Raw genomic sequence first — 14,950 nt, forward strand, 5'->3', positions numbered from 1 at the left:
GACGTCACATGATCCGACAGCGAGGCTCAGGGCATGGAGCTCATGTGCGTCACGCTGGGCGACGGCGGCACCGCCTGGGCGCTGGACGTCGGTGGGAGACTCTTCTTCAGGACGGGAGTCTCCTCACGACGACCGCAGGGGCACGATGACCACTGGTGGCAGGTACACCGCGTGCGCGTGTGGTGCGGGTGTGTTTTAGCGTGATTGATGGCTGCGCGCGGGTGACAACGTGTCACGCGTTGTTCCTTAGGTCAGCATTTCCGACTACGTGGTCTTCGATCAAGGCAGCTTGTTCCAGACGCTTCTGAGCGCCACGCAAAGCGTCGCCACGGTAACGAGGGCACCGGTGGAGCGGGTGGTGGCCTTCCTGTCTCAGTACTCTCAGCGCCAGCCCAGCCTGGTCAGCGCCAACGCGGGCGGCGTGTGGGTGGCGTCCGGACGCAACCAGCTGCACTTGGCCCGCGGCAGCCTGGTGGGAACCTTCTGGCAAAACCTGGTACCCAGAGGGACCGTGGCGGCCACCAGGTGGAGCTCCATCACCTCTTCGGCCTTGCCCCACAAAGAAGGTAAGGAAGGCGCTTGGACACACACACACACACACACACATACTTCCCGAATGTTCAGTGGGAGGTTTTCGTTACAGTTTTAGTTTGGATTATTTTTATTGTTTTCTTTTCAAATCTGTTTAAGCTGAACCCTTACAGCATGATGGACGGAATTCATTGTCAAAGGTGAAAACCGAAGGACATTTTTGCTATCATCGGTTAGTTTTATCAGCGCACAACCTGGTAGGAACCTTCTGGCAAAACCTGGTACCCAGAGGGACCGTGGCGGCCACCAGGTGGAGCTCCATCACCTCTTCGGCCTTGCCCCACAAAGAAGGTAATAAGGCGCTTGGACACACACACACACACACTTGCCGAATGTTCAGTGGGAGGTTTTCGTTTCGTTACAGTTTTAGTTTTGATTATTTTTATTGCTTTCTTTTCAAATCTGTTTAAGCTGAACCCTTACAGCATGATGGACGGAATTCATTGTCAAAGGTGAAAACCGAAGGACATTTTTGCTATCATCGGTTAGTTTTATCAGCGCACAAAGTTGCCTCTGTCAGTTTTTATTGCTTCATTTGGTTTAGGAAAATGTTTTTCATCGAGAGCACGTGTGTTCCAGGTGCCTTCCTGTGGTTGGCCCAGAGCAAGAAGGATCTGTTCTGCGTCTGGGATCAGGATGGAGAACTTCGGCCGTCCACGGTCACGCTGCCGCCGGAGGTCGCTCGCCTTTTCCTGATTCTTTTCTTCACTTCTGCCTTTGGCGCCCTAACGCTCTCCCGCCGTTGTCCTCGTCAGGTGGAGCTGACCCAGCTGTCGGCTTGCCGCGACGCCCTTTGGGGACTGGACACCCACGGCCGGGTGTTCATTCGCACCCTGTCTTCCCCCTGCCCCGCCGGTCTCCACTGGACGTCGCTGGACCTCAGTCAGCTCGGTACGCGTCGCCGTCCCAATACGCTCACGCCGTCTTTACGGCAGCAGATGACAGTCAATTTTTGGCGCGCATTAGGGCCGGGCGATCTGTCGTTATCAATGTCTAGAGAGATGGACATTCATGGTGTGGATGTCAGAAATGACTCGGGCCGGGCGATCTGTCGTTATCAATGTCTAGAGATGGACATTCATGGTGTGGATGTCAGAAATGAAGAGAAGACCAGACTTGAAGTACAGCCTCCTCTCCTTTCGTAACATCAGTTTCCTCATGATTATCGCCCACGTCCTGTGTTTGTTCCTTGAACGCAACCTATTGTATGGGCAGAACGTCAGTTTCCTCATGATTATCGCCCACGTCCTGTTTGTTCCTTGAACGCAACCTATTGTATGGGCAGCCTCAAAACGTGACGCCAGCTGGCACAGTTCACATCGCAGGGAGTCGCCAAAATCAATATCGGGTCTGAGCAGCCCACTGTTAGTTTTTGGAGCATCGTGCCCTGTGCGGGCCTTCGCACTCACACCACGTCATGCGTCTAGCCTCACGCGCATGTACAGAATGGTATGAAACGACACATGCATTGATGGACAAACACATCAAACACTTTTGTTGTCGCAAAAAATTGGTCGTCCTTAAAGCAGAGTTGCACTGGAATGGGAATTGAATTCTTATTATTTATTGCTAATTTTGTTCATGCTGATGATTGGAAAAAAAGCACTTTCCACATCATTTTTGAATTGTTTTGCTTTTTCTTTGAAAAAAAAAAAAACACTCAATAGTCATTGGACCCATTGCAATGCCTTTATTGGCTCGGCAGGTATTTAGTCGTTTGTTTGTTAACCGGCACAAATTGGCCAAGTGCTGTCTGTGTGTTTTGTCCCATCGCCTTTGCTCCAACTTATTTAAGGTCACTTAAAATCATGTGGGCAACTTCTCTCTCTCACACACACACACACACACACACACACACACACACACACACACACACACACACACATCCTCCTCCTTATATCTCACATCACTGGTCCAGCCGCTTGTTTATGTCGCCCCGAGACTGTGACAGTGACGCAGGCGCAGGGTCACCTTTCAGCCCCCAGACCGTCAGAGCCCAGTGATATTTGGAAGATATTTGCCGTGACCGAACACGCCTGTTACCCTCTAACATTTGCTAACACGGATTTGTCTCTGACTGGCTGACATGAGCTAGTATCGGATTCCCTAACATTGACTGAGCCAAGGAATATATTTGACATTAGAAAAAGGCACACTGTCAATACAAATATTTTTAGTCCATTTAAGTCAACACATGCTAATGTCTAGTGAGTAAACATAAGCCACAATGCCAATTATTGTGCTAACGTGTCTGTTCCTGGTTAATCTTACTGAACAAGACTGTTATCTGCTCAGTGAGGTGTTACGTGCTAACAATCGCTTGTGTGCCTGTGACTTGCGAGCATTTGCTAATGCGTCTGTTGCAAGCTAAAATTGGTTAACATGCAATCAGGTATGAACATACATTTTACGTGCCAACATTTGCTAACTTGTCTGTTAGGGGCTAACCTTAACCAACACACGGTACATGTTAACATTGTCCCCGTTGCGTGCTAACTTAGATAACATTTTGCGTGCTAGCTATTACAAACAAAGTACCATTGCCTAACACACTTGTTACTTGCGAATGTGCCTGTGAGATCCTAACCTTTGGTAAGACGCCTGCTGTGCGCTAACATACCTGTTCCATGCTAACACGCCAGGGATGCGCGAACATTCACCAAGACATCTGTTAGGAGTTAACAAAAGCGGCACATTTGATGTCTGTCATATAATTTCGACGTACTTGTGGATTGCTGTGACGTGAAGTCGAGGTGGTGGTTGTTCTTGGCAACATTCCGAGCTGATTCGCGAGAATCCAGATTAGCGGGGTGGCTGTGAAATATGAGTTTGCCCCACCCCCCAAAACAGACTGACCTGGAATCCACTCTGAAAGTCCAGATGCTCTCGTTGCACTCAGGTTCCACCTTACCCTCGAACTCCAGATTGATATCGTCAGTGCGACAGCACGCGCATAGTTTAGAGGGTAAATATATGATACTTATATTGTGTGTCTCTGAGGTAGGAAGTGTACGTTTGGTGAGCATCAGCTGCGGCAGCCAGAATGTTTGGGCTCTCGACAGTCGTGGACTGGTCTACTTCCGGGTTGGAACCCAACCACTCAACCCTAACATGATGCTTCCCGCTTGGATCCACATAGAACCACCTGAGCAGGTAACATACATCCCGACCCTTCTGACCGGAACCAGAGGACACACATCTAGAACCACCTGAGCGGATAGCACACGTATAGAATCACTAGGCCAGAGAACACCCATTTAGTACCACCTGACCACACGGGTTACACCCATCTAGAACAACTTGACAGAACCACCTGCCCAGGTAACAAAGATCTAGAACCCCATTACCAGGAAAATCAAATCTAGAGCCATCCGGACAGGTAATGCAGAGTGAGGACCAGCTGTCCCGGTCAGTCCCATGCAGAACTGCCCATTTCGGCAACATGCCTACGCTCATGGTGAATCTCAAAGTGCTTGTCCGGAACCATCCTTCCAGGTACGCATCAAGAATCACTTTTCCAAGTCACATCCATTGAGAAGCACCTGGCCAGCTATCTTAGAACAACTTGACAAAAGCACCTGATTAGTTCACGCCAATCTGGAACTTGTCCTAGCGTATCTCTCCAGATAGCACAAATGTATCGGCGATTGTGGCAGCACAGATCTAGAACCACCTGACCAGATAACCCCGATCTAAAACCAGGCATCTAGAACTACAAAACCCCTTGCCGAGGTAACACGCGTAGGAGCAGTGACCAGGTTAACGCACATCTGGGACTACGTATGCATAAAAACATGTCGAGGTCAACATACATAGGGCCATCAACCATTATAACACGCATCTCGAAACCGCGTGTGCACGTCATGATGATGTCACGTTCCTTGCAGCCTGTTGGAGTCCAGCTCGTCAGTATTGAGACAAGTCCAAACGATTGTCATCTGTGGGCGCTGGACAACAGAGGCGCCGTCTTTGTCAGGACGGGACTCAGCAACGAGATGCCCGTTGGGACGAATTGGGACCTGGTGCCAGGTCTGTGTGTGTTTTCAGCTCCGCCCCAGCTCAACTCTATGTTGCTTGATCCTTGCCTCAAGTGTCTCTGGTCCTTTAGGTCTGAGCGTCAGTCAGCTGGTTCTCAGTTGTCGGACGGTTTGGGTCCGATGTGTCAATGGAGACTTGGCTCGACGTTACGGCGTCTCCGATAGAAACCCGGCCGGGGACTACTGGAAGAAGATCCCAGGAAACGCCAACTGGCTGACAGGTAAGTCGGGTTTCTTACCAGTCTTACCATCGGGTGCGATGGATCTGAGCCGCTCAGCAGATGTTTGTTGGTTTTGTCCTGAGTTCTTACGGGGGTGGCGAAAGTCTGTCCATTTTGAAAATGTGGAAACTTACAGAGGAATTTGTGGAAATGTATTTCAACCAGGAATTGACTAAATGGAAGGTTGCATCTTAATAGGAGACTCAAATAGAATTGATAGTTTGGAATGACGCTGACTAAAAGAACGAGATTTCCTGCAAACCCCCCTGCCCTTTTTCCTTTCTGTCCACGCAGTCACTCCAGACGACGACTTGTGGGCGGTGACCGCTATTGGCGGACTGGCCCGTCGGATGACAAAACTCCTCCCGCCAACGCCCCGTCGCCCCGCCCCTTCCGGAACAAACGCCGGCGGTGGCGGTGACGATGTTGACGACGAGTGGGAACTCCTCTGACGCCGTTCCGTGTGGACTTGTGTAAGATAGCTGCAAAACATTTTTTTTTTCAACGCTTTCTCATGGAATGCAGCTGAACTGGCGGCTGACATCACTTCCTGGCAAAAGTGTGAAAGTCTTTCCCATGACAAGGATGCCCTTGATGGCCAAGAGAGACATCTTGAACTTGTTCCAAGTGTTTCCAAACTGGTTCAGACAGGTGTCGAAGACGGCCTCTGATCAAAGGAATGTCTAGTACGATGAGGAGTATGACGTCCAGACTGTTGCGTTTCGAAAGGATGGAAGTGATGGGGGTCGGGGGGGTCTAGTCCCTCTGTGAGCAAGCACGCCTTAATGTACTTGAGTGGACTACATATGTACTGGTTTCATATTCAAATCACAATCTGATGGACTAGACACCAGTGGATCGATGGACTCAAGTGAGAGCTAGTGAATTCTTGTAGGAACGGGGAATTTCCCACCTTGGGGCGCCCTTTGTGATTGAACCACAGACAGAGACCGCAACAGACTTGGTGCGCTTACCTGGACACCAATTGATTGATGGACCCAGGTGAACTCTTGGACCGCCTGGCCCGAAAACTCTCACGGAAACAGGGAATCTTCATCCGTGTGTGTGACCTCGAATCACTTTGGTCGACTCACCTGGGCTATTCACTTGATGGACTCAAATGAACACGAGTGGCTTGGGTTTGAACTCTTGGGAGAACAAGGTAATATTGCACCGAAGGAAGTCCCTTATGTATGTACACAAAGGCCACACTCGGACGGACTCGGGTGGACTCTCGCAGCTGCGGTGGACTCGAGACGCTGCTGGACAAGATACGCACTTGACAGCTTCAGCCAACTGACTAGTTTGACCTCGACAGCACTTTCGTAGATTTTGGTGGACTCACCTGGATTTACGCATATGCCCCGAAAGACTCTTGAATTTTTGTGCCACTGCGTGCAACAACACTTGAGTAATGGAAAACGTCCACGATAGACATTAGTGGACGAGTTACACTAGCTACTGTATCCTCTGACTGCAACACACTTGACTAACCATGCTGTAACAAACTTTAATGTTAAGAGATTCTGGCGGCCTTTGCGTCTTAGAATGAGCTGGACTTTACTGGAACGGTTTAAGTCCTGGGTCAGACTCGGATATGAGGACGTGATGGTGTCCTGTTAGGCGACGAGTGGTTGGGAAGTCACCCTTGAACGTATTGAACACAGAAACCCCCGGAGTCCAGCTTCAGTTGAGTGTCCTTCACTTTATTACACGATCAAAATATGCATGGACTCATCATCTGAAGTCAAGGATCACGACGATTACTCCATCTCGAACACCATCGGGTTTCGGTCTTTTCTCTCAGTAAAAAAAATGTCTAGTCCAGCTCACCGTACGACTCGTTTGAGCTGCGACAGACTTCCCGAGAGTCCTGAGAACCTGAAGCAGTAGTAATGGCAGGGCCGGACCGGTCAACCGACCAAACTTGTCCTGTGGACACAGGCTATGACGTCAACCGTAGACACCACGAGAGAACTTTTGATACATTCTGGCAGACTTGACCGGACTCTTAGAATTAGCTGCACTTTACTGCACTGTGAACATTTTAGGTTCTGAGTCGGACCTGGGTATCGGAGTGAGAAGTGATGTCGTCCTCTGGCGTGCTGATTGGTTGCAAACTCACCCGTGAACGTATTAAACACAAAGCTGCTGAGCGCATTGTCTTGCACTTTATTCCAAAATCCAACCCAAAAATGTACACGGGGTCACGAATCATAGAAGTCTTCCGTCATCAAAAACACTAGCATGTTTCACTCTGTTTCCAGGGTAAGGGAAAGTCCAATGTCAGTTCACTGTGCGGTCGCAGGAAAGCGGGCAACTGGCTCATTTGACACGGGACGGACTGGGCTAAGGTCCTCAGAGCCTGTAGCAGAAGCGGCGGCGGGGCCAGACCGCTCAACCAGCCAAACACATCTCGTCCCAAGAGGCTTTGCCAGCGCTGCGGTTCGTCCAGCAGGCGGCACGGCGCCGCGGGTCGCGGCGCAAAAAGCAGCAGCAGGTCCAGGCAGTGCCGGGCGTCACGCCGCTCAGCCGCGCCGGAAGCGGCGAGTCGCAAGAGCGCGGCGTCCAAGGCGTGCGGCCGTGCTCCGCGCGCCAGGAGAAGCAGCAAACAGTCGGCCCGTGACAGTTCCACCGCCAGTTGCACCGCCGTCTTTCCCGCGTCCGCCCCGTGCGCGCAGCCGCCGCAGCTGTTCAGGTACTCCTGCCGCCATCCTTCAGGCGCCGAGTCCTTCAGCGTGTCCACCATCAAACCCAGGATGGTGGTTCGGTTGTAGCGTACCGCCACGTGCAGAAGCGCCGACCCGCCGCTTCGGCACATGCCGCATCGTGCCACGTGTAGCGCCTTGACCGAGAAGCTGCGCAGGAGGTAGCGCGCGTAGTCTTGGTGGTCGTGCACCAGCGCGTACATAAGCGCATCTCCGGGCGAGAAGGAGCGCGGGTGTCCGTCGTCCCACAGGAAAACCTCCATGCTGCGCATGTCCTCCAGCAGCCATGCCGGAAGCTTGTCCCTAACCGCGCAGTAGAAGGCGAAGGCGGTGCGCTCGCAGTACCGCTGGCATGGGGACGGGCTCGGTGGGTGCGGCGGGGATGAGAGCAGCCACGGCATGACGGCGCCACAACACTTTAGGAAGAAACGTCTCGGTGTTGGCCCTGTCACTCCAGCGGGTGTCCCTGCAGCTTTGGGACATTTATAGCTCACAGGCAGGCCACTCCTATGAACTACCCGCTGCCGCCCTCACCATGTGAGGATGTTTGTTTGGGGGCTTGAGAGGGGGGTGGGGGCGGTGCTCAGTGCGTATCTGGCATTGCAGGCATAGCAAACATTGTTACACCTCGACATGATTATCGCTGCATGGCCAGACTGCAACGTGGACGTCAGCCGGACACGGGGGCGAACGTTCCATTGATTTAAAATGGACATTACATAAACATGTAAATGTCGACAAGTGTCAGTCTTCGTAAATGATATTGTACTTAAACAGATGAGAGGTTTCAGTTGACCCTACCTTTCACTCATGGTAGGTCTTGTTTGTTCAATGATTACTTGTTTCAATAAACTAATAGAAAGGGTTCTGAAGTTGGACAGATAAATAAATAATAATAATAATAATATAACCGGTTTTCATCTGCTCTTAACCAGAGTCAACTTTTCGTCGTAGTCGTCCTCTGCATTTTTTTCGGTTGTTGGCGGGTGACATCTACTGGCGAGGTGAAAAAGTGCAGTATTACAACGACAGTTTTACCCAACGGTGATTCAAATCAAATATCTCCAATATATGACTCATTACCATGCAGACAGAAAAAAAACTATTGAACATGAAATATTATAATATAGAAACATGCGAGGAATCAATCAAAGAAAAAATATAAAAAGCAAGGAAAGCATCACACGTCATTTATTCAATTTGTCTTTCTTGGAATGCGTTTGTGGTATTTTCATTTGTTCTTTTGGTAATTCTGACAATTTTTTTTTGTTACAGTAAAGCCAGTGAATATTTGTGCTTGCTTGACATCGCTCTCGTGGATACACTCGTATTCTCTTAAGGCTGTATGATAACCGTGGAAAAAAACAAACATGATTTCTTATTTCACATCAGTGTGTTTAAAGTATTGAACAAGAAAATAAGACCTTTCGTCCAGAATAGCTGGTAGATATGACGTTGAAAAAATAAACTAATGCTCGATTCTTTGGCATTATGCTCTGCTCCTACAACTTTTTTCTCACGTGTTCCTTTACTACGACTTCTTCTTCTACTACTTATTCGGCTGCTCCCGATTCCAACTTCTGGCTCGTGCGTTCCTCCAGTTAGCCCACTTTATCTTAGCTTTCCTGTTGTAGCTAGCCCGCCGTAAAAATCGATTCTTTTGAACCTTTTGTCTCTGTTCAGGCCGAAACGAGGCTTTAAATTGTCTTTCTTCATTCTTAGTTCGTCGTCTTCTACAACACACACAAAATACATCTTCGTCGACTTCTTCTTCGTCAACTTCCGGTCTCGACTTCCGGGTCTACTTTCCTCTGGTTACTCGCTCACTTTTTTTTTTCTTTTTTTTTTAAGCTTTACGGTTGTAGCGCGGCTCGGAGGACTTGGCGTCCAAGTCGGGCTACTTCGACCCTCTCAGCGTCGGTCACGTCGTTGGGCCCATGGCGCCCATGTTCGACAGGAACGCGGAGGCGGCGGCGGCGACGATGGCGGGCAAGAGGCGAGGTCGCGGCCCCGGACCGGCGGTCAGCATCGGCGGGAAGAGCGTGTCCGGTAATGGAAGCAGCGGCCGGGGCTGCTGGGAAGATGGAAGTTCAGGCTCCAGCAGTGACGACGAGAACGGTAGGTAGCCTCGGTCCGAACCCACGTAGAAGAACAAACAAACAAAAAAGAAACATCCTCACGTTGATTTCATTTGAAGTTATTTGCGTTGATGTCTCGGGGATGTACAGGTGGAGGAATGCGAGTTGGATCGCAATATCAAGCCGTGGTTCCGGACTTCGACCCGGGTAAGAAAGTAACGTTTGGATGGGGTAGCCTCGAACAACGCCAGCACACAAACACACACGCTCGCGCTTCGAGCAGTTCGTCAGAACTGTCATGAATACTACATTAAACTACTGCGTAACTGCTGATACATATACGTTGAAAAATGAATTTCAACAAGAATACGGCTTAGTAAGGTTGCCCAACTCTAACATGATGGATGGTATATACTATTCAAGTTACAGTCATTTCATGCCAACACTGTACATGATGTACTTTTGAATATGCTGACATCATGCATCCAGTAGTAATTCTTCTCCAGTACTAAATAATATGCAAACAGTACAGCTAGTACTATTGGATATAATTTGAGGGACCACGATTTGAGTCATCGACAACTAATCAATGGTCAAGTTAACCGTCAACTATTTTGAGAATCATTTCATTGTTGAGAGGCCCTGTTGAACTGAAAATTGTCCAAATACTCAGAATTTCAGTCTCTCAAGAGTAAATATGATCCAACTTTTGTAATTCCCCAGCCATAAATTGAATGAATGGAACAATTGTGACATTTCAAAGTGACAGTGGGAGGAAAAAAATGCACAAACATAAATTGATCGTGAATCAAAAACTGCTCTACTCGGTAACGTTTGTCCGAAACTCTGCAAAAATGTTTAGTTGTTTCCCAAAGTGAATTCAGATGTTAGCAAACCTTTTATTTGGATTCAGCAGAAAGCTCATCTGTCTCCTTTATTGGGAAGACTACAGAAATGTGAAAATGTTTTCTGTTGAGAAGCTCTGCAAATCATGTTTCGTGTGAAATGAACCGGGAGTTCGCAAAATTGAGGAGTGGATCATCATGTTTATTTTTTTTTATTTATTTATTTTTTTTTAATTTCTCTTGTTGGCCAGTGTACTCGATCAGTTGTGGAGTCATCAATTCATTGTCGTGCCTCTTGTAAAGTGTCAGCAAGTAACATGGTGGTCACTAAAGCGACGGTCTGACGCAAGGTGGAATGACGATGGTCACCTAAGTACATGTTGTGTGCGCTTGCAGAGGTGGCGAAGGCGTGTCAGCTGTCTCACAGCGTGGGCATGTTGGTGTGGAGTCCCAGCAACAGCGTTCAGCAGAGTCAACGTAAGGCCACCACGGCTTGTTTTTTTTTTTTTTTTTGCTTTTTTTTCACTCGCATCTTGACTTCATCGGCGCAGTTAACTTGGGCATGAAGTGACACTTGTAATATCGTGCCCTTGTAGGTTTTGAAATACATACACATGGAGCATGATGCAGTGTGAGTCCACCTAAAGATTTGTGTGTGTGTGTTTTTTTTTTTCAGTGGATGAATACATCAGCATCGCTAAAGACAAACACGGATACAACATGGAACAGGTTCGTCTTTCAACTCAACTCAAGTGTATTTCTCGAGCACTTGAAAACAACCACCGCTGTCTTCAAAGTGCAGTACATGGAGCAAAAAGAATTCGTACAACAAAAATAAAACAATACATGAATAACAAAGGCAGTAGAGAGCACAAAAATAGTCAAAGTAAAAACCAAGGCTCGTGCTGAGTCAAAAGCCAAAGAATAAAAATGACGAGTTTGAAAGCTGGGCAGCGAGGGGGCTTGCCGAACGTTCATTCCAAAGAGTGAGACTGCTAACGGTTCTCGGTACCTCGAATAGTGTCCGGTCCGCAGACCCGAGGCGCCGGGCAGGCAGCTCCGAGAGGTAAGGTGGGCTGAGGCCGATTCAAGATTTGAAAACAAATCGAAGGATCTTCAAAAGAACTCGAAAATGAGCCAGTGAAGCGATGCCAGTGTAGGAGTGACCCGCTCCCTCTTCCGAGTACCCGTCAAAGAGGCGAGCAGCAGCATTTTGGACCAACTGGAGACGCTTGATGGAGGATTGGCTGACTCCAAAGGAAAGTGCAGAACAATCATCCAGCTGAGATGTGATGAAGGCATGAATGACTGTTGAGAAAGTGTTCATGAGAAAGGCTCGGCTTCACTTGAGGCAACTGCCGCAGATGAAAGAAGCTGGATTTCACAACGGCACCAGTTTGCCAACATCGCTCAGTCAAGCGGACGCTTCGTCGAAGTGGCACGACAGCATTGACAGATTGGGGAGCTCAGCACATACGCAAGGCGACCCCGCGATATTGGCCGCCCGGTCCATTTTGGAGATAACGGAAGACTTTGAAGTGCGCCTGCATTACGGTGGTGAAAACGCGCTCGTAAAAATGTGACCGGCGGTGACTTTTGCTCGCAGGCCCTCGGCATGCTGTTCTGGCACCAGCACGACATGGAGAAGTCGCTGGCCGACCTGCCCAACTTCACGCCGTTTCCCGACGAGTGGACGGTGGAGGACCGCGTCCTGTTCGAGCAGGCCTTCAGCTTCCACGGGAAGAGCTTCCACCGCATCCAGCAGATGGTCGGCGAGACTCGCCGCCTTTCCGTCGAGCCGCAGCGGCGGCGCCACTCAAACCTTCTGCCCGCTCCCGCTTTGGTTTCAGCTGCCCGACAAGTCCATGGCCAGCCTGGTCCGCTTTTACTACTCGTGGAAGAAAAGCCGCAACAGGAGCAGCCTGATGGAGCGACAGAGCCGCAAAGTCAAGAGGGAGCGAGACGACAGGTGAGGGAGCGCCGCCTCTGACCGCCGCTCGCCTCGGATCGCCGGCGGCGTCGAGTTGAAATGATTGTGTGCGTTTCAGCGACGACGAAAGTCAGGAGAATAACGGCAGCGATCCCGAGTCCGGTCACGTGAAAGAAGAAAGCAAGGAGGTCAGCCGAGTCGGCTCTCGGACATGCGGCCGACGCGCCCCCAATCGGGCCTCCTTCTCATGCGCGCGTGCCTTCGTTCCTGTTTTTAGGTGGGCTCCGCAACAGAGCGCTCCGAGGCAAAAAGTGCTGCTGGACTCAAAGTAAGTAAACGTGCAAACATCTTGTCATCGTCACACACACACACACACACACACTGACGTAGCCAATATTTGCTGCGTATCATGGAAACAAATTCGACAGCGGGCTCGATGTCAGATCAGAGGTCTTGGAAAGGGCTCAGGACGGGATTTGCATTTGCTGATAATTAAGGATGAAAAGAAGAACTCCGTTTCTCTTCAAAACGATGTCGTGAATAAAGATCGTGCAATTTTCGAGGCAGAACTAGTTTCTTCCACTAGGTGCTCGATGGCTGATTTAGAAAGTTCATTATCCTCAAGTAACTGTTTGCCAAAATGGTCACCGCCTCACGACGTTTTTTTTCTTTTTGGGCGTTCTGAATGCCGATGGGATTCGGCTGCTGTCTCCCGCGTCAACGTCCTTCTCAGTCTTTCTCTCTCTCTCTCTCTCGTGCCAGTCGTCTGGCGTCAAAGGTGCGCACCGGGCCAAGACCCGCCCCCCCAGAGGAATGTTCCTGAAGCAGGAGGACGTGGTCTCGCTGTCCACCTCGTGCGCTCACGGCGTCCTGCGGCAGTTGGACGCTCAACTGACCGCAGCCAAGCGACAGGTCGCCACGCCGCGGGCCCAAATAAATGTCTGGGTGTAACTGTGTCTTGAAATATGCACGTGTGTATGCGCGCGCGCACTTCAGGTCCAGAGCATCAAGCAGTCCAACAGCGTTCTCAAGGAGAAACTGGACTCTGGAGTGGACCAGTTCAGACAACCCGAGGTACCCGCCGAGTACAATCATTGATCCTCCTAACAAGAAGAAGATTGTATTTTAATGACGGCTTGTGCCTGCGTGCGTGTCGCAAGGTGAGCGGTAAAGTGAACGGTCGCTGGAGTTCAGACGAGCAGCTTCTGGCCGTTCAAGGTAAACCGCCTCGTTTGGGTCTGGCTTTCTGACGCTCGCCTCTCATTGGCCCGCCCTCGCCATTGACAGCCATCAGGAAGTACGGGCGCGACTACCAGGCCATCTCCGACGTGATCGGCAACAAGTCGGTGGTGCAGGTGAAGAACTTCCTGGTCAACTACCGGCGCCGCTTCAACCTGGATCAGGTGCTGCAGGAATGGGAGGCGGAGAATGGGGTGGAAGGCGGAGCCGCCGTGCCCGACGACGACAAGATGGATGCGCCGGGTCCGGCCGAGGACGACGCAGGTGAGCCAATTTCACGACGTGGCTAAAACTTGAAGGCCGCTTGATTGCCACTTAGTGCCGCTATGATCAAGCTTTGTAATGACCTGCAGATTCCACAAGATGGTGGTAAAACACCACTTCTGTCTAAATGAAGCTCTTCACCTCATTGCAACATAGGACACCACGCCAGACTTTGCATTTAGCCCTCCTTCACTCACTCAGCTCTCTGTGCTCAACAGATGACCACCTGACTCCGCCCCCTGCAGACCTCTGACCACGGTGGACTCTGCCCACCTCCATGTGTGGACATTTGACTCCGCCCCTTACTTTGCATTTGCGGGTGGGAGAATGGTTTCAATTTTCCATGTGAAGTTTATCTTGTTGCCATGGCAAAATAATTTTTCTAGCCTAAATGGACCTGCCATAGTTTGATTAAATCCATCTGAAAGCATTTCACCTCTCGTTTTGATTTTCTTAATTTTTCTGGCGAATGTATGATGAAGTGAGGTTGTCTGTTCCCATGGTTACCTGAAGTTGCTTCACTAACTAATGTTCAGAAGCTAAAAGGACCTGCCATAGTTTTCTGAAATCAACCTGAAATACATTGGCAGCCAATCAGAACATCTCATGATGACGATGATGTATCATGTTGCCACGGTTACCTGAAGTTCATTTGCGAAAAAGATTTTTTTGATAAAAGCACCTTCGTTTTCTTAAATCAGCTGGAAGATGCCGCACCGTTTTTTTTTTTTTTTTTGTTTGCAGACAATCCGAATGTCTTCTGATGGCGTCCTGTCAATTGTTACCAAGGTTACCTGGTTTGGAAAATTCCGTTTAGAAAGTTAAACCGACTGTATTTTAACAAAATAAACCTGAAAAGCAGCTCTTCTATGTACTATTGTACGCGGCCAATGGGAATGTCTCTGTGTGTGCTGTTGCCATGGGCACCTGAGGTCGATTTGCAGAATATTTTTTTAAAAGGACCTGCTTTATTCAAAATGGAACTTCGTGATGTCATGTCTGTTATTATGATTACCTGGTTAGCAGCATAATTTTGG

The 14,950-nt window shown here is 49.5% G+C and overlaps 3 protein-coding genes across 3 annotated transcripts in view; 2 read left to right on the top strand and 1 right to left on the bottom strand.

Annotated features, from left to right (window-relative positions):
* Positions 1 to 7,014, top strand: part of tecpr2 (tectonin beta-propeller repeat containing 2) — a 13,918-nt gene extending 6,904 nt beyond the window's left edge. Inside the window, 8 exon segments of the mRNA XM_019877297.1 lie at positions 13 to 162; positions 251 to 566; positions 1,171 to 1,268; positions 1,347 to 1,482; positions 3,596 to 3,744; positions 4,479 to 4,620; positions 4,700 to 4,849; positions 5,144 to 7,014. Of these exon segments, the coding sequence (XP_019732856.1) occupies positions 13 to 162; positions 251 to 566; positions 1,171 to 1,268; positions 1,347 to 1,482; positions 3,596 to 3,744; positions 4,479 to 4,620; positions 4,700 to 4,849; positions 5,144 to 5,301 (1,299 nt within the window). The 3' untranslated portion in view covers positions 5,302 to 7,014.
* On the bottom strand, positions 7,011 to 8,059 carry LOC109520576 (ankyrin repeat domain-containing protein 9). The gene has a single exon (XM_019877908.1). It carries the CDS (start codon positions 7,956 to 7,958, stop codon positions 7,092 to 7,094), a length of 867 nt encoding a protein of 288 aa, XP_019733467.1. The 5' UTR covers positions 7,959 to 8,059; the 3' UTR covers positions 7,011 to 7,091.
* Positions 8,060 to 9,115: 1,056 nt separating this feature from the next.
* On the top strand, positions 9,116 to 14,348 carry rcor1 (REST corepressor 1). Its single transcript, XM_019877881.1, has 13 exons — positions 9,116 to 9,675; positions 9,786 to 9,842; positions 10,877 to 10,957; positions 11,157 to 11,209; positions 12,087 to 12,248; positions 12,331 to 12,449; positions 12,529 to 12,598; positions 12,688 to 12,738; positions 13,173 to 13,322; positions 13,407 to 13,484; positions 13,571 to 13,628; positions 13,698 to 13,913; positions 14,132 to 14,348. Exons 1-13 carry the CDS (start codon positions 9,495 to 9,497, stop codon positions 14,164 to 14,166), a joined length of 1,311 nt encoding a protein of 436 aa, XP_019733440.1. The 5' UTR covers positions 9,116 to 9,494; the 3' UTR covers positions 14,167 to 14,348.
* Positions 14,349 to 14,950: the final 602 nt, after the last annotated feature.

This window comes from Hippocampus comes, unplaced genomic scaffold (genome assembly GCF_001891065.2).
Source record: "Hippocampus comes isolate QL1 unplaced genomic scaffold, H_comes_QL1_v1.1 scaffold295, whole genome shotgun sequence".
NCBI classification, from domain to species: Eukaryota; Metazoa; Chordata; class Actinopteri; order Syngnathiformes; family Syngnathidae; genus Hippocampus; species Hippocampus comes.